Source organism: Ostrea edulis, chromosome 7 (assembly GCF_947568905.1).
Source record: "Ostrea edulis chromosome 7, xbOstEdul1.1, whole genome shotgun sequence".
In the NCBI taxonomy this organism is placed as follows: Eukaryota; Metazoa; Mollusca; class Bivalvia; order Ostreida; family Ostreidae; genus Ostrea; species Ostrea edulis.
In genome coordinates, this window is record NC_079170.1 from 86,190,065 (window position 1) to 86,215,898 (window position 25,834).

The 25,834-nt window shown below is 33.2% G+C and overlaps 3 protein-coding genes across 4 annotated transcripts in view; 2 read left to right on the forward strand and 1 right to left on the reverse strand.

Moving 5' to 3' along the window:
* The window catches only part of LOC125653998 (serine/threonine-protein phosphatase 6 regulatory ankyrin repeat subunit B-like), a 1,068,599-nt gene that overhangs the window by 981,943 nt on the left and 60,822 nt on the right, over positions 1-25,834 (forward strand). The gene's annotated exons all lie outside the window — the stretch shown is intronic.
* On the reverse strand, positions 1,492-18,355 carry LOC125682522 (myb/SANT-like DNA-binding domain-containing protein 4). 2 transcript variants are annotated; one of them, XM_056142843.1, is made up of 6 exons: positions 17,039-18,355; positions 16,132-16,577; positions 14,621-14,688; positions 6,520-6,669; positions 5,196-5,264; positions 1,492-4,698 (listed from the first exon to the last, which is right to left on the reverse strand). In XM_056142843.1, the coding sequence occupies exons 2-6, from the start codon at positions 16,308-16,310 to the stop codon at positions 4,496-4,498; spliced, it is 669 nt and encodes a 222-aa protein (XP_055998818.1). In that variant the 5' UTR covers positions 16,311-16,577; positions 17,039-18,355; the 3' UTR covers positions 1,492-4,495. The 2 variants fall into 2 exon arrangements, 1 of the variants encoding a protein (XP_055998818.1); XR_008796415.1 differs by lacking the exons at positions 1,492-4,698; positions 5,196-5,264; positions 6,520-6,669 and adding exons at positions 9,104-12,545; positions 13,042-13,110 and having other exon boundaries at positions 14,621-16,577.
* LOC130048816 (putative nuclease HARBI1) lies at positions 2,219-2,798 on the forward strand. The gene is made up of 2 exons (XM_056145889.1): positions 2,219-2,330; positions 2,419-2,798. Exons 1-2 carry the CDS (start codon positions 2,219-2,221, stop codon positions 2,796-2,798), a joined length of 492 nt encoding a protein of 163 aa, XP_056001864.1.

A 25,834-nucleotide genomic window follows, 5' to 3' on the forward strand; every position in this document is an offset into this window, starting at 1 on the left:
TGCGCAACAGTATAAAAATGTTAATCTCATAAGACTATGCACCCCATTCTATTTTGACACTAAACTTGTAGCTTCTGACCCTAGTCAGTCTAAAATTAAAAAATATCTATGTTTGGCTTTACAGTCAACCCCACCTGCTCAAACATCTGATTCTCTCCAAATTGCAAAATCTTCCATACAAAAACGGAAATTTAATAGGGAATGGTTGAGATACGACTCTAAATTGGGCTTGATGTTTTGTGACATCTGCATTTCGGCCAATGTGCACAATGTTTTCACTGAGGGGTGTAGCATCATGAAATTTATATTTATATGATTTATTATCTGAATTTTGATTTCCATAATAGAATTTATCAAACAAATCAACTTCTTATTATTTCAGAAAGAAATGTTTAAGTATGGTAGCTGGATATGATTAAGTAATGTAACTGATTCAAAATGCTAAAATAAGTGTAATGAATAAAATAATATATAATATGATGGAAATAATTGTAAAGCATGTGATTATTTGTGCCGCGCCACTCCCCGAAAAAGTGGCGAAAGGGAATTCTGGTCCAGTGGGAGCACTGATTTGCGGAAGTATTCGTTTATTCCAATATATGGGTGGATCTAGACTTAAATTTTCAAGGGGAGTGTGGTTGGTAACGCATTTGTACACAATTTAATCTTTATCAGTTTGACATGGGTTTCCTAATGTATTAGGCTGTGTTGATGGCACCTACATCAAAATAAAAGCACCTTCCATCAATGAGACAGATTATATAAATCATAATTTCAATACCCAGGAATTGTACTTTAATATAGTTTTAATTTTGAAATCTTTTAAAATTACTAGATATAACTCGTTTCCACACGTGAAGTAATACACCATTTCTGACACATAAATAAAGCAGATATTTGCGGAAGTATTCGTTTATTCCAATGTGTGGGTGAATCTAGACTTAAAAATTTTCAAGGGGAGTGTGGTTAGAAACATATATGAAAGTCTAAAGATTGGTAACGCATAATGCCGTCATTATTTGTACACAATTTAATCTCTATCAATTTGTCATAGGGTTTCCTAATGTATTAGGCTGCGTTGATGGCACCTACATCAAAATAAGATCACCTTCCATCAATGAGCCAGATTATATATAAATCATAATTTCAATACCCAAGAATTGTACTTCAATATAGTTTAAATTTTGAAATCTTTTAAAATTACTAGTTATAATTCGTTTCCACACGTGAAGTAATACAACATTTCATGTATATTTCTACTATAGTCTGATCAATTAACAAGTGATCACAAGTTAAATATTATATATCTAGGTTTCCCAAATGTTCTGGGATGTGTTGATGGGACCTTCATCAAGCTGCAAGCACCATCACAGAATGAACCAGACTATGTGAATAGGAAAGGATATCATTTTCTTAATGTGCAGGTATTCTGTGCTTTTAACATTAGCATATTCATGAATCATATTCGATTTCACAACACAACACAGTATGGTATGATTTTTGATAATGTATTAATAATTTCATTTATGCCACAACAGGGCCTATGGGCCACATTGCTCATCTGTGAAGATGGGCAACTAGTTAAACAAGTCTTAATTTACACAATATAACATGTTTTCATAACTTGAAGTTTTCTGCTTAATAAATACTACTGTACAATGGCTAACTATTTCAAAAACAACAAACAATCAATCAATTAAAATATGGAATGTCAAAGATGACAGCAATGATGAAGACAACATAGATAGAATGAAAAACTCACAACCAGCCAGCAGTTCACATGAGCGAAACATAACAAATAATACCTGGTGGTATTTAACACAACAATTTTATCACCATATTGCTAATACAGGAACACACTGAAACACTAGAGTAATGTCCATAAAATACCATCTTTGCTAGCCAAATGTCCGATTCTCTTACTCTCATGAGAGTAAGTAAACCGGACACTTGGCTAGCAAAGATGATGAATTACAACTTTTGATTAATTATACAAATACATGTAACCAGGTATTCAAAAACTTCCTATATACATCTCAGTATTTAACCTATATGATGGTTCAAACATTTTGCTTGCAAGCTCATACATCTAATTTGAATGTAATAGCATAGAAGACCATTACCAAACAAATATGACATAAATTATTGTCCAATAAACTGACAGTTAAATCTGGATTTGCAATGATAATTTGAATTCCTTTTAAAATAACAATTTCAGATGATATGTGATGTTAAGTATAGGATCCTAAACTGTGTGGCGAAATGGCCAGGAAGCGTGCATGACAGTAGGATATTTAGAGACAGCCGTATCTCTGTTGTCTTTGACAATGGTATATATCATTAATTAAGAATTTTCTAGGCTTTGAGATAGTACCAATACATTAGACTGATTGTACTATATTTTTTCTATATCAACAGGACAATACAAAGGTTTCCTTCTTGGTGACTCAGGATACCCCTGCAAGCCCTACCTTATGACGCCATATCCTGTTCCCTCTACTCCAGCAGAAGTCAAATTCAACAACTGCCATGCTAAAACAAGAGTTCTCATTGAACAGACTTTCGGAATTCTTAAGAAACGATTTTCATGTTTGTCCACTGGCCTACGCACAACTCCAGACAAGGCATGTAGTATCACTTTGGCCCGTGCAGTCTTACACAACATTGGTATTGAAAGAAATGATATCTTAGATGTAAACGAATTATTTGTAAACCAGGAGGATGTTAGTTTTGATGTTGGGGATCAAAGAGATGGCAAACATGTTAGAGATTATATTTGTCAGGCATTTTTTTCTTGAAATAAAACAGGTTATCTGTTACTAATACTAAAGGTTTGGACGGTATACAGAAAAAAAGATAGAATCATTTTTTCTTCTTAAATGATGACTATTAAAAGGGCATGGACATGATTTTGGTTGAAAATTTTCAAACTTTTATTTTTCCAGTTTCAATGTTTACATTGTTTAACATTGAAGGTATTTCTAATGGTCAGCAAAAATTCGAATGTCAGTTGTCGAGGTAAATGGGAGATACAGAGATCACAAGTCCTTGTTATGTAAACAAGGCTTGTGTCATGTTTTTGTTCATATAGATTAAATATACTTGTAAAAGATTTGGTTAAAACAGATTTTTCATATTACAAGTTAATTCTGAACACAATTAAACAGTTTCTAGAGTTTGTCACATCTCATTTTGTTTTCAACATATGTTGGAATGCATCAAAACATGATATACATAATATTTTACATTAATGCGTACAAATCAAGTATATCTTCCCAACCATACTACATGCCTTGTCTGGATTGTCTTGTCTATTACAAATTTTGTAAAAATAATAGCACCATAGATTTTTCCAGATAACAACATTTTGATACTGTAGATCAAAAAACATTTAATATACAATAACATTCTGCCTATACATAAATAAGCAAAGTTTTACACACATATAGTCCTACTGAAACCCATATATATGTTAATAGGAAAATGATCTAGCAATGCCCACACCTACATCAAAGAGACGGAAAAAGTATGGAAGATGAAGAAATCCTAAATAGTATTTGTAATGTACTTGTAAATTCTTACTCTCGAATATTATTTTACTGTTCTACACATACATGTAAACAGAATATATACCAACCCTGTGAATCACAACAGAAACAAAAAATAACTAGTTTTAATTGTAACGGAGATCGTTATGGATGTTCCCCAATCTCCCATCACCACTAAAGAAGTGGTGCCACTGTGCTTCAGCACAACAAATCATTTTACATATACAGTTTTTATAGTATGAACATATGATGTCTATATCATTCCATTTTTGTTTCATAAGGGAATTTATCGATTATCTAAGTATCTGCCAATCAAAGCAAAGCACATGTGCATACAGATTGATCATTTTGACCATGTAAATCAATTGAAACTGTTAATATATATCCCAAGATATAACTTTCAAAAGATATTTCATTGAACAAGATGCCCATAGGCCACATCACTCACAAGCTTTGGTACCAAAAGACAGGTCTGTCACATATCAATATGATTAGTGGCCCTGTTGTTCTTGAGAAGATTTTTATAAGAGTAATCCTATACATCACCATTGAAAAACTTTGATACACTATTTTGGTCCTACACTACCCAAAAATACCATGATCTGAACGAACTCGAATCTACACTATGTTAGGAAGCATTCATAAAAATTTCAACTTTTCTGGGCCAGTGGTTCTTGAGAAGATTTTCAAATGATCCTAACTTGTTTTGCCTTCTCTTGAGAGAGCAGGGCCCTTCATTTGAATGAAATTCAATCCCCTTCAATGTAGGATGATTTATGCCACTTTTGATTGAAAATGGGAATAGTGGTTCTTCAGAAGAAGATTTACAAAAGACATGTAATACATTTTAACTACTTCGTGTGCTTGAGCACTTTCTGAGAATAATCCCAGACAAAAGAGTATTGGGGAGAAAAAGAAGAGGGAGGAACAGAGTAAAAACAAAATGCCTACTGCTCTGAACATGCCTTCTCCATTTTAGATTGCAAAATTTTCATTTTCATTTTATAATATGCTGTCTTTGTTTGGTAAGCCTCCCTTTCTGCCCGAAGGGTTAAAATCTCTTCATCCTCCATCGTCTTCCGTCTCTTTGATGTGGATGGTGTTGGACCCAAGTCAATGACCTGACAGTTCACTGTTGCACTGGAACTGGCTACAATGATACATTTACAAATTGTAGTACATAAATCATGAAATAGAAGTACAAGTTTTTAATTAATATCAGGTTCTGCAGCAGAATGGTTGCGAAACACAATTCTACATCGAATGATTTCAGTTAATGTCTTTTGTATATGTATAACTTTTCTAGCCCAGTGGTTCAAGAGACAAAAATTTCTAAAGAATGTCGCTATATATTCGCATGTAAAACTTTGATCCCCTATTGTAGGTCGGGGCGACCTACAACCATGGACCATGATTTTAACAAAATTGAATCTGCACTATGTAAGGCAAGAGTCATGTAAATTTTAATTTTTCCAACCCAGTGGTTCTTGAGATGATTTTTAATGACTCCACCCCATTTTTGCATTTATGTAATTATCTCCCCTTTGTAAGGGGCATGGCCCTTCCAGTGAACTAATAGGTGAGCTAAAATTAAATACATGTACATGTAACAGTGAAACCTTTATGAATTATTTCATATTCACATACATGTGGAGGCAATCTCAGATGAGGAAGTATGTTGCTGTGGCACCTCATTTGGCACAGAGTAAAGTATTACTGCAATGAAAAATAGTGTCAGTGTAAATAAACTTTGTTCTATCTCGACAACGTCATTATGCATTTTCTGTTGAACTACTGTCTCTTTATAATACTGTTTTTATAATGGTACAAGTTTCAATTTTGTTTAATAATGTATGGTTAAAGGTACATTGTACATATGTTGTAAAGTGAAATGTGGACTGTTCTTCAATGCATATTTTTTTTTTTGGTGACATGTAGAAAACTTTAGAAAAGACACAAGATTTGAAAAGAAAATTACAAGAATTATGTCAGTTAAGAGTTGCAAATAAATTGGGCCAAAATTAAAAGTATTTGTTTGATGCACATGTACTCCAACATACAACTTTCAAGGTTGGACATTTTATATCAAGAGAAAAAGTTTGGTTTGCTAAATGAGAATCATTCAATACATCATGGACATGAATAATTGTTAAATTTGAAAATTAAAAGTTTGGCTTAATAAATGAGAATCATTCAATACATCATGGACATGAATATTTCATTAATTGTCAAATATGAAAATTAACTTTTATTTTGGCATCAGATGTCAAGATTTTCCCCCACAAGTCCTTAACAATTATTTGGCATGAATGAATATTATACATTGGGGTAATGTACATCAAGTAATTTTTTTTAATACTTGGCCTTACTAACTGATATAATTTTATTGTTTGTCTGTATTTCTTGGGTATACCCTGAAACACAATTTGCTAAAATAAGTGTTATTTATTACCTAATTCAAACGCTTCAAAGACGTCTGTAGTTTCACGGGTTATATTGCTCAATTGTATTATCACCCTCTCGGGGGAATTGAAGATGATTGCAATGACTAAAGAGCAGAATAAATTTTGGAACATAATATATGCTGCTAAAAATTGAAAATTTATCTAATCGTGTATTTCATTGGAAAAGAAATTATCGGACACTTGGTCCGGCCAACAACTGATATTGATCGGACCAAAACAAAAATTACTGGACATTTGCCAATGTCCGACGGACCTTCGGAATCACTGATTTATAAAATCAGATTCGTCTGATATCTACAGATCGAAGCGTGCCATATGTGTAAAAAAAAATTCATAAGTATATTTTTCGAACTGATGCTTTAGAAAATTAACTGGTTCCATTGGACTGACTAAAACAAATGTCAGTCAGTCTGTCAGACTTTTAATCAGTCATAGACTGACGGGCATATGTTAATTTCGAGCCCTGCATATAGGTTACATTTCGAACATTCATGTACACTATATACCTTCCTCTGTGTCATGTCCTCCAGACAGACCACACAATGTAGGCCTGTCCCCCATTCCATCAATAATTTCTGCCTCCACTGGAGTGGGCGAGGGAGGCTTTGGTCCTCCACCAGTTGCTGGTCTCCTGATGGCATCCGCTTTCTCCTTTGCTGAAATTTATTTTTCACATCAGTATAATATAAACAAGAGGCCCAAGGGCCACATTGCTCACCTGAGTCACTTGGCTAATATTTAAAGATTTTCCCTATATATTTGTATGCAAAACTGTGATCCCCCCTTGTGGCCCCATCCAACCCCCGGGGCCCATGATTTGAACAAACTTGAATCTGCATTATGTCAGGAAGCTTTCATGTAAATCTCAGCTTTTCTGGCTTTAAATAGTGGTTCTTGAGAAGAAGATTTTAAAAGTTTTTCCCTATATATTTGTATGTAAAACTTTGATCCCCCCTTGTGGCCCCATCCTACCACCGGGGGCCATGATTTGAACAAACTTGAATCTACAATATGTCAGGAAGCTTTCAGGTAAATTTCAGCTCTTCTGGCCCAGTGGTTCTTGAGAAGAAAATATTTAAATGACCCCACCTTATTTTCGCATTTTTGTGATTATCTCCCCTTTTAAAGGAACATGGCCCTTCATTTGAACAAACTTGAAAGCCCTTCACCCAATGATGCTTTTGGCCATGTTTGGTTGAAATTGGCCCAGTGGTTCTGGAGAAGAAGTCGAAAATGTGAAAAGTTTAACAGACAGACGGACAGACAGACAAAAAGCGATCAGAAAAGCTCACTAGAGCTTTCAGCTCAGGCCTGGATTTCTCGAAAAAATCTTAAGTCCAAACTCAGACTTAAGTCTGAGATTTTACTCAAATTTCTGAGAAAAATCTCAAATCTGAGAAAACTCAAATATTTGGATTTCTCAAAAAAATCTAAGATCGGTTTATAACTCAGCTGAGATTAAATCTTGAGATACCTTCTTAGTAGTCTCAAATCTTATCTTACCTCTCAAATATGGCGATCAACAACAGATCACAACGTCGTCGCCGCCGGCATCGTTAGCGTATAGCGTATAACAGACTCGTGGATCGCGAAAATCCATTAGAAAATTTGTGTGAAGTAGAGGTGTTTAAGAGGTACCGATTTAGGCCTGATACAGTTCTTTATATCACTGGTTTGCTCGCCCCTTCTCTTACACGCGAAACTCTGAGGAGTTGCGCTCTACCACCCCTTCTTCAAGTCCTCGTAACACTGAGGTTTTTAGCGACTGGTGGGTTTTACTCGCTGATTTCGGACACCTTTTCCTCTATTTCCCCACCTTCCATATGCAGAGCAGTAAGAGACGTGTGGCTTGGTTTGTGCTGGGTGGCAAGGCAATTTATCAACATGCCGACAGGTCCAAGAATGGTACAAGTGAAACAAGAATTTTTTGGCATTGCAGGTAATTTGAACTTCCAACATCGACAAGTCAAGGGAAATAATTCTGCAACTCAGGTTATATCGTACCGCAAATCTTTCGTATTGAACAACAAACGTACATACATACGTATTAGGAATGAAAACATTGCTTCACTTGTGATATATTATCATGGTACAATGGATTATATAAAAAAAAGTTTGATTTGATTCTGACACACAAATAAAGCAGATATTTGCGGAAGTATTCGTTTATTCCAATATATGGGTGGATCTAGACTTAAATTTTCAAGGGGAGTGTGGTTGGTAATGCATAATGCCGTCATTATTTGTACACAATTTAATCTTTATCAGTTTGACATAGGGTTTCCTAATGTATTAGGCTGCGTTGATGGCACCTACATCAAAATAAAAGCACCTTCCATCAATGAGACAGATTATATAAATCATAATTTCAATACCCAAGAATTGTACTTTAATATAGTTTAAATTTTGAAATCTTTTAAAATTACTAGATATAACTCGTTTCCACACGTGAAGTAATACAACATTTCTGACACATAAATAAAGCAGATATTTGCGGAAGTATTCGTTTATTCCAATGTGTGGGTGGATCTAGACTTAAAATTTTCAAGGGGAATGTGGTTAGAAACATATATATGAAAGTCTTAAAGATTGGTAACGCATAATGCCGTCATTATTTGTACACAATTTTTAATCTCTATCAATTTGTCATAGGGTTTCCTAATGTATTGGGCTGCGTTGATGGCACCTACATCAAAATAAAAGCACCTTCCATCAATGAGCCAGATTATATATAAATCATAAATTCAATACCCAAGAATTGTACTTCAATATAGTTTAAATTTTGAAATCTTTTAAAATTACTAGTTATAATTCGTTTCCACACGTGAAGTAATACAACATTTCATGTATATTTCTACTATAGTCTGATCAATTAACAAGTGATCACAAGTTAAATATTATATATCTAGGTTTCCCAAATGTTCTGGGATGTGTTGATGGGACCTTCATCAAACTACAAGCACCATCACAGAATGAACCAGACTATGTGAATAGGAAAGGATATCATTCTCTTAATGTGCAGGTATTCTGTGCTTTTAACATTAGCATATTCATGGATCATATTCGATTTCACAACACAACACAGTATGGTATGATTTTTGATAATGTATTAATAATTTCATTTATGCCACAACAGGGCCTATGGGCCACATTGCTCATCTGTGAAGATGGGCAACTAGTTAAACAAGTCTTAATTTACACAATATAACATGTTTTCATAACTTGAAGTTTTATGCTTAATAAATACTACTGTATAATGGCTAACTATTTCAAAAACAACAAACAATCAATCAAAATATGGAATGTCAAAGATGACAACAATGATGAAGACAACATAGATAGACTGAAAAGCTCACACTAGCCAGCAGTTCACATGAGCGAAACATAACAAATAATACCTGGTGGTATTTAACACAACAATTTTATCACCATATTGCTAATACAGGAACACACTGAAACACTAGAGTAATGTCCATAAAATACCATCTTCGCTTACCAAATGTCCGATTCTCTTACTCTCATGAGAGTAAGTAAATCGGACACTTGGCTAGCAAAGATGATGAATTAAAACTTTTGATTAATTATACAAATACATGTAACCAGGTATTCAAAAACTTCCTATATACATCTCAGGATTTAACCTATATGATGGTTCAAACATTTTGCATGCAAGCTCATACATCTAATTTGAATGTAATAGCATAGAAGACCATTACCAAACAAATATGACATAAATTATTGTCCAATAAACTGACAGTTAAATCTGGATTTGCAATGATAATTTAAATTCCTTTTAAAATAACAATTTCAGATGATATGTGATGCTAAGTATAGGATCCTAAACTGTGTGGCGAAATGGCCAGGAAGCGTACATGACAGTAGGATATTTAGAGACAGCCGTATCTCTGTTGCCTTTGACAATGGTATATATCATTAAGAATTTTCTAGGCTTTGAGATAGTACCAATACATTAGACTGATGGTACTATATTTTTTTCTATATCAACAGGACAATACAAAGGTTTCCTTCTTGGTGACTCAGGATACCCCTGCAAGCCCTATCTTATGACGCCATATCCTGTTCCCTCCACTCCAGCAGAAGTCAAATTCAACAACTGCCATGCTAAAACAAGAGTTCTCATTGAACAGACTTTTGGAATTCTTAAGAAACGATTTTCATGTTTGTCCACTGGCCTACGCACAACTCCAGACAAGGCATGTAGTATCACTTTGGCCTGTGCAGTCTTGCACAACATTGGTATTGAAAGAAATGATATCTTAGATGTAGACGAATTATTTGTAAACCAGGAGGATGTTAGTTTTGATGTTGGGGATCAAAGAGATGGCAAACATGTTAGGGATTATATTTGTCAGGCATTTTTTTCTTGAAATAAAACAGGTTATCTATTACTAATACTAAAGGTTTGGACGGTATACAGAAAAAAAGATAGAATCATTTTTTCTTCTTAAATGATGACTATTAAAAGGGCATGGACACGGTTTTGGTTGAAAATTTTCAAACTTTTATTTTTCCAGTTTCAATGTTTACATTGTTTAACATTGAAGGTATTTCTAATGGTCAGCAAAAATTCGAATGTCAGTTGTCGAGGTACATGGAAGATACAGAGGTCACAAGTCCTTGTTATGTAAACAAGGCTTGTGTCATGTTTTTGTTCATATAGATTAAATATACTTGTAAAAGATTTGGTTAAAGCAGATTTTTCATATTACAAGTTAATTCTGAACACAATTAAACAGTTTCTAGAATTTGTCACATCTCATTTTGTTTTCAACATATTTTCTATGAGTGAAAAATTATCTTGAGATACATTAAACAAGATAAAATAAATAAATCTATTTAGCAATCTATAAGTATACGAAAACATGGCTCTGGTCTTGTTTACATAACAAATGATTGTGAGTGCTGTTCAACAACTGACACTCAAATTTTGGTTGACCATTAAAATTACACTGTACCTTAGTTAAGCAATGAGAAAAGTAAAATTTGAGAATTCTCAGCTCAAATTGCATCCATGCCCCTTTGAAATATTCATTGAATATAAATACTTATTAATGCATCACAAAATGAAATGTTGGAATGCATCAAAACATGATATACATAATATTTTACATTAATGCGTACAAATCAAGTATATCTTCCCAACCATACTACATACCTTGTCTGGATTGTCTTGTCTATTACAAATTTTGTAAAAATAATAGCACCATAGATTTTTCCACATAACAACATTTTGATACTGTAGATCAAAAACATTTAATATACAATAACATTCTGCCTATACATAAATAGGCAAAGTTTTACACACATATAGTCTTACTGAAACCCATATATATGTTAATAGGAAAATGATCTAGCAATGCCAACACCTACATCAAAGAGACGGAAAAAGTATGGAAGATGAAGAAATCCTAAATAGTATTCGTAATGTACTTGTAAACTCTTACTCTCGAATATTATTTTACTGTTCTACACATACATGTACACAGAATATATACCAACCCTGTGAATCACAACAGAAACAAAAAATAACTAGTTCTAATTGTAACGGAGATCGTTATGGATGTTCCCCAATCTCCCATCACCACTAAAGAAGTGGTGCCATTGTGCTTCAGCACAACAAATCATTTTACATATACAGTTTTTATAGTATGAACATATGATGTCTATATCATTCCATTTTTGTTTCATAAGGGAATTTATCGATTATCTAAATATCTGCCAATCATAGCAAAGCACATGTGCATACAGATTGATCATTTTGACCATGTAAATCAATTGAAACTGTTAATATATATCCCAAGATATAACTTTCAAAAGATATTTCATTGAACAAGATGCCCAAAGGCCACATCACTCACAAGCTTTGGTACCAAAAGACAGGTCTTGTCACATATCAATACGATTAGTGGCCCTGTTGTTCTTGAGAAGATTTTTATAAGAGTAATCCTATACATCACCATTGAAAAACTTTGATACACTATTTTGGTCCTACACTACCCAAAATACCATGATCTGAACGAACTCGAATCTACACTATGTTAGGAAGCATTCATAAAAATTTCAACTTTTCTGGGCCAGTGGTTCTTGAGAAGATTTTCAAATGATCCTAACCTATTTTTGCCTTCAATGTAGGATGATTTATGTCACTTTTGATTGAAAATGGTAATAGTTGTTCTTCAGAAGATTTACAAAAGACGTGTAATACATTTTAACTACTTCGTGTGCTTGAGCACTTTCTGAGAACACTCCCATACAAAAAAGTATTGGGGAGAAAAAGAAGAGGGAGAAACAGAGTAAAAACAAAATGCCTACTGCTCTGAACATGCCTTGTCCATTTTAGATTGCAAAATTTTCATTTTCATTTTATAATATGCTGTCTTTGTTTGGTAAGCCTCCCTTTCTGCCCGAAGGGTTAAAATCTCTTCTTCCTCCATCGTCTTCCGTCTCTTTGATGTGGATGGTGTTGGACCCAAGTCAATGACCTGACAGTTCACTGTTGCACTGGAACTGGCTACAATGATACATTTACAAATTGTAGTACATAAATCATGAAATAGAAGTACAAGTTTTTAATTAATATCAGGTTCTGCAGCAGAATGGTTGCGAAACACAATTCTACATCGAATGATATCAGTTAATGTCTTTTGTATATGTATAACTTTTCTAGCCCAGTGGTTCAAGAGAAAAAGATTTCTAAAGAATGTCGCTATATATTCGCATGTAAAACTTTGATCCCCTATTGTAGGTCGGGGCGACCTACAACCATGGACCATGATTTTAACAAAATTGAATCTGCACTATGTAAGGCAAGAGTCATGTAAATTTTAATTTTTCCAACCCAGTGGTTCTTGAGATGATTTTTAATGACTCCACCCCATTTTTGCATTTATGTAATTATCTCCCCTTTGTAAGGGGCATGGCCCTTCCAGTGAACTAATAGGTGAGCTAAATTAAATACATGTACATGTAACAGTGAAACCTTTATGAATTATTTCATATTCACATACATGTGGAGGCAATCTCAGATGAGTAAGTATGTTGCTGTGGCACCTCATTTGGCACAGAGTAAAGTATCACTGCAATGAAAAATAGTGTTAGTGTAAATAAACTTCGTTCTATCTCGACAACGTCATTATGCATTTTCTGTTGAACTACTGTCTCTTTATAATACTGTTTTTATAATGGTACAAGTTTCAAGTTTGTTTAATAATGTATGGTTAAAGGTACATTGTACATATGTTGTATTTAAAGTGAAATGTGGACTGTTCTTCAATGCATATTTTTTTTTTGGTGACATGTAGAAAACTTTAGAAAAGACACAAGATTTGAAAAGAAAATTACAAGAATTATGTCAGTTAAGAGTTGCAAATAAATTGGGCCAAAATTAAAAGTATTTGTTTGATGCACATGTACTCCAACATACAACTTTCAAGGTTGGACATTTTATATCAAGAGAAAAAGTTTGGTTTGCTAAATGAGAATCATTCAATACATCATGAACATGAATAATTGTTAAATTTGAAAATTAAAAGTTTGGCTTAATAAATGAGAATCATTCAATACATCGTGGACATGAAAAATTCATTAATTGTCAAATATGAAAAATAACTTTTATTTTGGCATCAGATGTCAAGATTTTCCCCCACAAAGTCCTTAACAATTATTTGGCATGAATGAATATTATACATTGGGGTAATGTACATCAAATAATTTTTTTTAATACTTGGCCTTACTAACTGATATAATTTAATTGTTTGTCTGTATTTCTTGGGTATACCCTGAAACACAATTTGCTAAAATAAGTGTTATTTATTACCTAATTCAAACGCTTCAAAGACGTCTGTAGTTTCACGGGTTATATTGCTCAATTGTATTATCACCCTCTCGGGGGAATTGAAGATGATTGCAAGTTTGATAAATATTTGAGTTAAACGTAAACACATTTTCTGTTTGCAATGACTAAAGAACAGAATAAATTTTGGAACATAATATATGCTGCTAAAAATTGAAAATTTATCTAATCATGTATTTCATTGGAAAAGAGATTATCGGACACTTGGTCCGGCCAACAACTGATATTGATCGGACCAAAACAAAAATTACCGGACATTTGCCAATGAGGTGAGCTAAAAATGAAAGAGTGATGCACATCTGATATTTAGCAACAACTGTGGAGACATGCATACATACATGTATATCATATGAACATCTATACTAGTAACAATTTTGAGGAATTTTCTTTTATATATACGATGATTATAATATAAGCATACTTTGTTTTCTTTAACAAATGTCTCCCCATCTCCCCAAATTGAAATTACACCAGATTGCACCCCCTCCCCTTTCCTCAATGTACTCCATAATACGGAAGATAAAGCAGGAACATCTATAATAGGCATTATGAACTGCATTTTGTGCATTGACGAAAAAGATGGAGAAAAAAATTAAACATCAACGTGATCTATGTCATTATTGTATATGATACAAAATCAATGACTGTTATCATGTTGAAGTACTAGTTGGAAAGTTGAACATACCCAAAAAGATGGGCTTAATGCGATTACAACCCCCACCCCCATGCCATACCTCTTTGTTTTAGGTTTGAATACTGCTTCTTCACCTCTTCAATCCCCCTCTGACTAGTTTCAGATTGTCTACATAATACACATGTATACATTGTATTATTTCAAAGGTGAAATAGAAAGAAACGCTCTTTAAAAAATCTATAGACTGTCCATTTAATGGATCATTTTAGTAAATATTACCATATCATATATTTTTAATAGAATGTAATCAAATTTAATTTAGAATGAAAAGAACAAATGATAAACTCATAAAGTATGACTACACAATTATCTGTAAAATATCCTGAAAACCATATTTTATTGGGAATGATAAATCATTCCTTTACCATAATAAGGTTCGGTACAATACATCTCCAGAAAATATTAGCTGTATAGCACATAAGTGAATAATTCAGGTGTGTTATAAGTATATGTAGCCATTTACAAGAGTTTAAAATGGATTTGAAATTTTGATTTCAATTAAATGATAGTTATTTCGTAAAATCATTTTTTAAAATCTGATATTTTTTAAGGTATAATCTGACATTCTTCAGATGCACATGTAGATATTCATAAATGCACATTAAATTCCATTTCTGTAAATAAAAAAAAAATTCTAAGAGCGACATATACACGGCGTGTTTGTGTATATCTGCATATATGTACACACACATAAATGCATTTGATGTTCATTAAGGCTGGGTATAGATATCGCAGGAACCGGTAACTTATACTATGCTACCCCCTAAATAATTAAAAAAAAAACCCCACAACATTTTATTTGGGGATGGGATAGGCCTAGTATAGATCCCCTACAATCATGACTATTACAAAATTAACGGTTCATGTGTGTAATCTATATATAATACACAAGTACTTATCTCAAAAACCTCGCATGCTATGGTATCAATCTATAGCATAGCTTGTGAAGTTTATAACACAAGCGTCTGTGGTATATTACGACTACTTCCTCAGTAATCAAAACTCGAACTATTCAAATTCGGAATTGCACTGGTACAAACTAACTATATTTATTTCCAACCAAGGGCCCTCAAGGGGCAGCATGAAAATACATACAAATAATGTACAAGTAATAAAGTGTATGCGTAAAACACGTTCGTCTTAATCATAGTGAGATGATAATATTTGTTAAAAATAGATATCGAGTTTATATAGGGGCAATGAAAATATACTCCCGTTGCAATCGAAGCAAGGTGTAGATTCGCCATTCGGAGTAATCCCAAACTCGTATTATACGATGGTCTCGCTTCCGGTAATCAAAATGAGCAGATCGGTGCCAATACAATTCGCCCCAATAGCATGTATCAACAAACACTCGACTTTGATAATAAATATATGGATGTCAAAAATAGTTAAGAAATTTTAGATTTTGATTAAGATTAATTTCATCCGATTAAATTAATTATTTATTTAAAACATAATGCGTTTGTGCAATGTTCCGGGGATGAACTTCTTTTCAATAAAAGGTACACAGATTTTGTTGATAGGAAAAAAATATAACACAGTACTTACGCATTGACGAATTGAGCGACTTCCTCCCACGCCGATTCCTTCACACGAGAGTTCTTCACTCCCCCTGCCCCCTTCATTTTACCGAAAAGGCGGTCCTCTCTGCATCGGACCGCCTCCACCAAGGCCAAACGCTCTCTCTCGGTCCAATTTGGTTTCCGTGCTTTAGGAAAGTCCTCCATCTTGACGTTATACGCGGCAGAAGACAAGCAGACGATTTGTTTACGAAAGATACAGCTGTGCGGATGTCACGTTTTTTGACAGACGGGCCGCTTAGTGTCGTGAGGAATAAACTCAGCTGAGCAATAAGATTAACTCAGCTGAGATTTTACTAAGATCGTTTTGAGAAATGCAATTTGAGCAAAATCTCAACTAAGACAAAAACTCAATCTTAAGTTGAAACTGAGTTTAAGATTTGAGATTTTTTCGAGAAATCCAGGCCAGGTGAGCTAAAAATGAAAGAGTGATGCACATCTGATATTTGGCAACAGCTGTGGAGACATGCATACATACATGTATATTATATGAACATCTATACTAGTAACAATTTTGAGGAATTTTCTTATATAGATACGATGCTTATAATATAAGCATACTTTGTTTTCTTTAACAAATGTCTCCCCATCTCCCCAAATTGAAATTACACCAGATTGCACCCCCTCCCCTTTCCTCAATGTACTCCATAATACGGAAGATAAAGCAGGAACATCTATAATAGGCATTATGAACTGCATTTTGTGCATTGACGAAAAAGATGGAGAAAAAAAATTAAACATCAACGTGATCTATGTCATTATTGTATATGATACAAAATCAATGACTGTTATCATGTTGAAGTACTAGTTGGAAAGTTGAACATACCCAAAAAGATGGGCTTAATGCGATTACAACCTCCACCCCCATGCCATACCTCTTTGTTTTAGGTTTGAATACTGCTTCTTCACCTCTTCAATCCCCCTTTGACTGGTTTCAGATTGTCTACATAATACACATACATTGTATTATTTCAAAGGTGAAATAGAAAGAAATGTTCTTTAAAAAATCTATAGACTGTCCATTTAATGGATCATTTTAGTAAATATTACCATATCATATATTTTTAATAGAATGTAATCAAATTTAATTTAGAATGAAAAGAACAAATGATAAACTCATAAAGTATGACTACACAATTATCTGTAAAATATCCTGAAAACCATATTTTATTGGGAATGAGAAATCATTCCTTTCCCATAATAAGGTTCGGTACAATACATCTCCTGAAAATATTAGCTGTATAGCACATAAGTGAAAAATTCATGTGTGTTATAAGTATATGTAGCCATTTACAAGAGTTTAAAATGGATTTGAAATTTTGATTTCAATTAAATGATACTTATTTCGTAAAATCATTTTTTAAAATCTCATATTTTTTAAGGTATAATCTGGCATTCTTCAGATGCACATGTAGATATTCATAAATGCACATTAAATTCCATTTTTGTAAATAAAAAAAATAAATTCTAACAGCGACATATACACGGTGTGTTTGTGTATATCTACATATATGTACACACACATAAATGCATTTGATGTTCATTAAGGCTGGGTATAGATATCGCAGGAACCGGTAACTTGTACTATGCTACCCCCTAAATAATTTTTAAAAAAACCCCACAACATTTTATTTGGGGATGGTATAGGCCTAGTATAGATCCCCTACAATCATGGCTATTACAAACTTACGGTTCATGTGTGTGTATATTTATATATATATATATATAAAGAATTCGGTATTTGATACAGTGAAATGTTATTCGAGTTTTGTGTTTCTTGACTTTTATTATTGGATATATATATATAATACACAAGTACTTATCTCAAAAACCTCGCATGCTATGGTATCAATCTATAGCATAGCTTGTGAAGTTTATAACACAAGCGTCTGTGGTATATTACGACTACTTCCTCAGTAATCAAAACTCGAACTATTCAAATTCGGAAATGCACTGGTACAAACTAACTAGGGCCCTCAAGGGGCAGCATGAAAATACATACAAATAATGTACAAGTAATAAAGTGTACGTGTAAAACACGTTCGTCTTAATCATAGTGAGATGATAATATTTGTTAAAAATAGACATCCTAGTTTATATAGGGGCAATGAAAATATACTCCCGTTGCAATGGAAGCAAGGTGTAGATTCGCCATTCGGGGTAATCCCAAACTCGTATGATACGAATCTCACTATTCGCAACTTTAGGACTAGGCTATTGCGCATGCGCTAAATATTGACAACGAATCTAGCTCGAATTTGTTCAGTTTTTGTAAACAAAAGACCAATCGACATGTCACATAGAACTTTCCTTGCTCCTTGTAACTATGAATAATTAATGCAAATTAGGTTACCTATGACGTCGCAACATTGAAGCGGGCCGTATATTGATACGACCCTATCAGGTATGCGCATTTCTATTTTCAGACGGGATTTTCCCTTTGCACATGCGCACTGATCTGAAATTGAGAGAATATAAATAAGCGCTTCGTTGGGAAAAAAATATATAGAAATTGATCAAGAAATGAATTTTTAATGAATTTTTTAATATTTTCGACTGGTTGTGATTAAAGAGATTGATATACTCCCAACTCGGTGATTAAACTAATAATTGTTATGAGGATATTTTGATTTGAATCTTCGATTTTTGTAAGTAGCTTGAATTTCCTCTGACGATTAAATTGCAGTAAGTCCGATTCAGAGTTTTTTCCTCATTTTCTGGGTAAATCATATTTCCTTACAGCAAATTCTGAGAAAAATACTACTTCCGGTTGATTGTTTTCATTATTAAACGTAATTTTTCGTTAGATTTTTAAATTTTTCTCGGCTTTTGAAATGATATTTCAAAGAGAATTTGATTCAAATATGCATTCTTATCTCTAAAGTTTTCAAATTTAGGGAATACACTTGATTTTAGCTCCCATTTCTATACAAACCCCCATACAATAAAAGAAAATCATCAGTTATCTTCGTCAAGATTCAATAATGACTTGTTCTGGCAGATGGGGCAGTGCCTGTCTGAACTGTTTTACTTATTGCCCCTACACCACAGTCAACAATGTTTATTGTCCACTTGCTTTCATTTATATCAAAATTTAAAAATCATCTGATGTGCTAAGCTAAATGTGTTTTTATCCAGCCCTCTGAATACAATATTTTGTACAAAGACTACAAGCTCTTGACTGAAGAGGGGGGGATGCTAATCCTGAAGAGATTATTTTGCCAATGGCATGGCCTATATTGAGACATCAGATTTCGTAACAAGGAAATCAAAATTTGTTGTAAGTCAAGATGATTCTTTCATTCGTTTGGCACCTAGCGCCCCCACTGAGCATGTAACTAGATTACTTCACCGTTTGATAATTCTTCTATTTTTAATTTCATATATGAATTTTCTTCTTGAGGTGGATAAGTAAAATTTTTAATTTCCAACTCTACTTTTCGCCATGTACGTAGCCTTACTAGACTCGGCTCAGGGAAGGTAGAAATCGCCAAGACATCGTTTACTGAAAATTTACATACACGTGCTTCCGCTTCTAAAAATACACCGGATGTTGATATTTTCTTACCTATTTACGTATGGCGCATGCCCTAAAACACGCATATTAAGTACATCCGGTAGGAGCATTATTAGTTCAAGGAAAGTTCTATGTGCATGTGTCACAGTATCAGTACGTATTACACACAGAAAACGATTTGCGTTATACATACATTACAACTTACAACACTCGTAAGGTTATTGAGAATAAATTTACACCAACGCCTAATGATATGCATATAATTTCTTGATGTATTACGGACACACATAATGTTTATATATGGATAAAAACCATTAAAGATGCTAGTACAAATATTTTACAACGTTTAAATAGTGATAGGGAGGTTCGGTGCAGTGCCAAGGGGGGCACTACTACCCCCCCCCCCCATTTCAGTTATTATGTGGTACCCGAATCTCAATACTACAGGAGTCTACATGTGTAACAAGTGTATAGAGAAAAGTGCATCACAATGACACACTACTCGTACATACACCATTCTTTATAGAGATCTCAATAGCCTGTAAATTTTACCTACAGTTTTATACTTACCTGTTCAACAATGAGTTACTGCACAATCACGCAGAATAAATAATAAATATTTCAATATTTTTATTTTAATATTCACCAATCAAGAGCCCTCCAGGGGGTGGGAGCATATACAATTTTAACAATTGAACATTATAACTACATGATACAATATACACATGTATACCATATACACATGTTAGAGTTTCTACAATTGACATTAGTCTTGAATTGGCTCATCATAATGCTGATTGAAAATGCACTGTACAAGTGTACTATATGGGTAGTAAAGTAAAACAATATTATAAAATGTTGTCATGAACACAGAGGGTACCCAGGGATGGTGCCTGTGCCAAGTCCATTAGACTGGCAGTCTTGTACCCCAAGAATTCGAGACAGCTTATTTATAGATGTATTTATGATGTCTTTATAGTGAGCCACATCTTGCATATTCTGTTTCAGTATTCTATGGATTTAAAGCAAACCTTCTGAGTAAATTTTTAAAAATTATGTTTCTTACTATTACAAGTTCTAAGATGCCATAGAATACGATAGATTTATTTCTAATTCAGAGCCCCAACAGGGCATAAGGAGATGTTACATACATAAGGGGGGGGGGGGGGCACACCAAAAGACAGAATTGAAACAGGACAAAAATTACATTGGACAAGAAGGAAGGAAGAGTCACTGCACTTCTTATGGTTATATTTCAAGTAAACGATTGGAGCTGATCTTCAAGCTAAATAACACACAAACATACACACCTATACATAAAGGTGTATACACACACATCTAAATATTAAAAATCATTAATACACCAACATTGTTTGCAAGTAATTAAGTAATTAGCCATAGGGTTTAAAACATCTAATCTATATGCAGTAGAAAACTCCATACTTACTTACTCCGACATGTAAACATAATGGAGCCTGAACCCAAAAGTCATAAATTTCACAACTATAGCAGATGACTCATTATAATAATGCAAACAGTTTGCCTCCTTGCTCTCTAGAAGTGAAAAAGGTTTTCGGTGATAACACATATTTTAAATATATGACCAATTTAGCTCCACTCTGGGTCCTAAACCCAGAGTTTATAAATTTCACAGTTTATTTTAATCTTGCCCAAGGGAGGTAGGGTCAATGAAATTCACATTTTTTGTTCCCCTTAACCCATAGATACTTTATACCAAATTTTGTTAGAACTGGTTCAGCTGTTCAAAAGAAGCTTCAAATGTTCCATTGTTTATAACTGACTGATAAAAACAGATAGCAATAGGTCTCCTGAATGATTGAGGTGACCTAAAAAGTTTAAAGTCCCTTAACTCCGCAACGACGAAGGCAGAAAGACAGTATTGATGGATGGACGTGCAGACAGAATGATTACTCTAGGGCACCTGCCATATGATGGGGACCTATAAATTACTTTGATTTTTATACCGATAAATATGCATGAAAATAAATAGTTTATGTTATATAATATTATTTAAAGAAGTCATTTCTGCCAAATGTATTCTCCTTGATGTATTTTCTACTGAAGATGTGTAACCTTAGTTTAAGGGGAGTGATTTATTACTTTCTCCAAAATTTTGTTTCTCACTTTCAATGATCAAAATCTACTGTCTATGTGTTTAAAAGATTTTACTTAGAAATTAAAGTTTAATACATTATTAAAGAAGCTCATTTTAGAGAGTCTATTATTTTTTTTTTTTTGTAAAAAAGTTGGTGGTATGTTGCTGTTAACAGTTTATGAAATTTTCAAAAGAAATGGATATAGATACAAGTTTATTATATCTTTCACATTTTAAGCATTCTTACAAAATTAATAATTCATAGGTTTGTTTGTATTCATTAAAAGACTCAAGTCTTTGTTTACATAACACATATCTAAGGCTAAAATATTTCTTTTATTCTTGCATTCAGAAGGTCAAAATTTTGGATGTCAACATTAAATGAGTTATGTTTTTAATGGTTAACATCAAAAATGAAAAATATTTCATTCAACAATCGTGAACCCGTCCCTTTAACCCTGTCCATGCTGACTGGTATGCAATGATAACAACTGTTTATTAAATCTGTATAATCAATACATGTTTTAAGTCTTCTCATAACATCCATTAATCTTGAGAAAATATAAACTCTTTTATTTCACAAAAACCAACAAATTTCCTTGCAGGAGTTGATGCATCAATTTGGTACACACATCGTCTTTTCGGATACTTTACCCCTGTAAAGGAAATTTGATAATGTTAATTTTGTGTACAAATTTCATTTTTACAAATTCATAGTTCATCATAACAATAAAAGTAAATCTGCAAATAGTGTAAAATCCAAGTGGCATGGTAGAGCTAATCTTTATGAGAACTTCATTGGCAAAAATAAATTTAATTACATTTTAATAAGGTGTTTTAAGTAAATTAGCTTTTCAAGTTGTTTAAGGTAGCTCACTACACTAAAGCTTATACTCTGTATGACACCACGTCACAAGATGACAATTTAAATGTTTTGTGAAATTATTTGTATCGATCTATTTGTTTGTTTATCATTGTAGCTCAGTGGTTAAAGCATTGGGCTAGTGAAAGCAGATCTTGAGTTCAAATCCCCCAGTCTTTTATTCATGTGAAATATTTTTTTTTGAAAATCATGTTTTTATCCAAATTTGTATATTTTTTGCCTCTTTGGAATATATACTTATTGTATATCATCATATATTTTATAATTAAATCAATTCATACTGATTTGAGAAACTATCTCTGGGTGTAGTGAGTCATCTTAAATAGCTATTGTTGGCCTACAGAATTGACCAACTCTGCAATGTATACAAGTTATGTTATAAAATCTTGTGGTTTTCTACTGTCTATCATAATTGAGAAGTGAGTCTGTATGAAAATCACAATGTTATACATCCCTACCAAGTTTCCTGGTAAATGAATCTGATGACTATGTATGTCAGTTTGTCTCCCTGGGCCTCATCAGTCAGAGAAGAGATCAAACTGAGACACCAAAATTGTCAAGGAAATTCCCTGATACCTTCCTGGTTTCAAATATACATTTTCACTACATGTATGTTTTTACAAGTTTTATTTTTACATATTCTCAAAATTCACATATTTAAACATTAAAATATTGAGCTTTATTCAAGAAACCAGGAAAGTTTCGGCCCATTTTGAAATGGAATTCTGCAGCAATGAAACAAATCACATTAAAACGATTGTATCCTCTCATAAATCCTTTAGTTTAAGTTAGTATTATGGGCCTATAGTCTAGTCAATCTGTCAAAATTTAAGCCAAACCTCAAACTAATTGGTACAAAGCTAATTACCACTAAAAATAAGGTATTTATGTCATGTGTACAAGTAACATTAAGAGGGTGTCCATTATGATATCAGGCAGAGGTCGGCACATGCCATCTCTCAGATTTTCATGAAACTTTGTGCACAGGTTCCTACTGACCCCAATATGAAATTTGCCAAATAAAAAGTTTCTATCATGTTTAGTTTGGGTTCGACATGGAAAAACAACTTTGAGATAATTTTCGGTGCAAAAAGGTCACGAAATATTGGAAAAAAGTGCTATGTTTGAACAGCTCTAAAATGTCATATAACTAAAAAATAGAGAAAAGCAATATTTTATATGTTAGATATACACTATATGCAATAACTAAGAGGGTTTTTGTGTGTATATTCATCCAATGAATGAATTTATTAATTGTTAAAATTGCACATATTTCACACCAATATATTTTACAAAATATAAGATCTCACAAAACCCAATAAAATGTCTCAAAAGAAATAGATTATGTATAACCAGAAACTTTAAGAGGTGTATTTCAAGTTACAAAAATAAATTCAGTGGGAAAAGCAAGGTTTGATGGTGAAAAGTTGAACTGAAATCTCAAAATTTTCAATAAGTGCAAAAAGGTCAACTACTTAAATGAAGATTGTTGAACTACATAAATAGAAATAAATATGAAGTAGATATAACAAATCAATGATTAAATGATTAAAATTCATGAAAAATTACTAGAACATATGAACATTCAGAAATGAATTTCATGTCTTTGTATACATTCTATATAATAAAGGCAAAAAAATGCCTATGTAATTCATTGTATAAAATTTTACAATGTTGATTTTTAGAGGTCATTTCTGACACAGGATTTGAGATAATAGTCAATTAATTAACACACATATATGAAGTTAAAATTATCAGTAAAACAAATTTTAATAAATTGCCTATCATGAAGAATCTAAATTCATTCACTCACATTACAAACTTGACATTGGCAGATCCCGAGGGGGTTGGGGTGGAGGGGTAGAAAACACCCTCTCCTTTTCTCTGGGACATCTAGATAGTTATTTAGCATTAACCAGAAATTTTTTGACTCTCTTGTAAAGCATTTCCCTTTGCATTCATGAAATAACATGCCATATTCCATTTTCTGCCTACATCAGATTGGCAGACTTGCTTTAATGCATGTTTACTCTGATGTTGAAATATATATTGACTAGCTGCAATAATGTAGCCCTCTCTGATTTTTTTTTTTTTTTTTTTTTTTTTAGGAGAGGGCTACAACTCCTTAGGATCTCCGTAATGGTGCAAATGCGGGAGTGATTCACTCCCGCAACATTTGCGCTCATTCTAAACATTTGCTGACTTTCTTTACGTAAATAAAATGATATTCTATGTTTCTTAGTCAATATATAAATTTACAACCTGCAACTTAAGGTTTGTGAGGCTCTATTCTACCGTTTTCAACAATTTCGATAAATTCCAATTTCTCGATTCATATTTGTGCGCCATGTTTGATGTACTGAAGTATAAACTTCCGATTGTCAAGTCATTTGCATATGCCATATAAGGTAGTATTTACATCAATGGAAAAGTATGGAGGCGAAAGCTATTTCGTCGGTATTGAAAAGGTTTGAATTTAATATCAAGTTAAAAACCGAACAGCCGAGTGTAAATTCTTTCTGCAACAATATGATTTTCCTTTCTTTGTCGAAGTGGCTCGAGTAACTACATTTTCGCGCTGATTGTCAATGCTTAGGTTTTTCATTAGATCCACTTACGAGATCTCGCGATAACAAGCATGGCGGAGCAGACGAAGAATTTTGCATGCTGTACATTGTATTTAATGAAAAACACCTTTATTAGACATGCCCGAGCACAAAGTTGGTACTCCTTTTGGTGTAAACAACATTTGGGACTAATACACAGAGTTTATTATCGGTTATTTATAAAATTATTTTGCACCATTACGGAGATCCTATGGAATTGTAGCCCTATCCCGAAAACGTCAGAATTAAAAAAAATTGGATAGGGCTACATTATTGCAGCTATATATTGACCACTTCCAGATACACAAAATGCTTGTTGAATTTTACCCAGTGACAGAAAATGTTCATAAAGTATCTTCAACTGATGCATAAAAGGTTACATGTAACTAGCAATCAATAATAAACATATTTACTTTATCAATTCATCGGATATGACCTAATGCAGATTTTAGATCATTTTTCTGGACCCCCCCCCCCCTCCCTTCAAATCACTGTCTCTGTCTCTGTTTAACAAATGACAATAAACAAATCATGTCTTAATGCCTGGTA

Excerpts from the sequence above, each read along its gene's own strand:
- LOC125682522 (XM_056142843.1), bottom strand. The coding sequence starts at position 16,310 with ATGGAGGACTTTCCTAAAGCACGGAAACCAAATTGGACCGAGAGAGAG. Across the intron at positions 6,670-14,620 it reads TTCAAACCTAAAACAAAGAG|CAAAGGAGAAAGCGGATGCC; the intron begins GTATGGCATGGG and ends AATAAATTTCAG. Across the intron at positions 4,699-5,195 it reads ATCTGAGATTGCCTCCACAT|CCAGTTCCAGTGCAACAGTG; the intron begins GTATGTGAATAT and ends GTATCATTGTAG.
- LOC130048816 (XM_056145889.1), top strand. The coding sequence starts at position 2,219 with ATGATATGTGATGTTAAGTATAGGATCCTAAACTGTGTGGCGAAATGG. Across the intron at positions 2,331-2,418 it reads CTCTGTTGTCTTTGACAATG|GACAATACAAAGGTTTCCTT; the intron begins GTATATATCATT and ends CTATATCAACAG.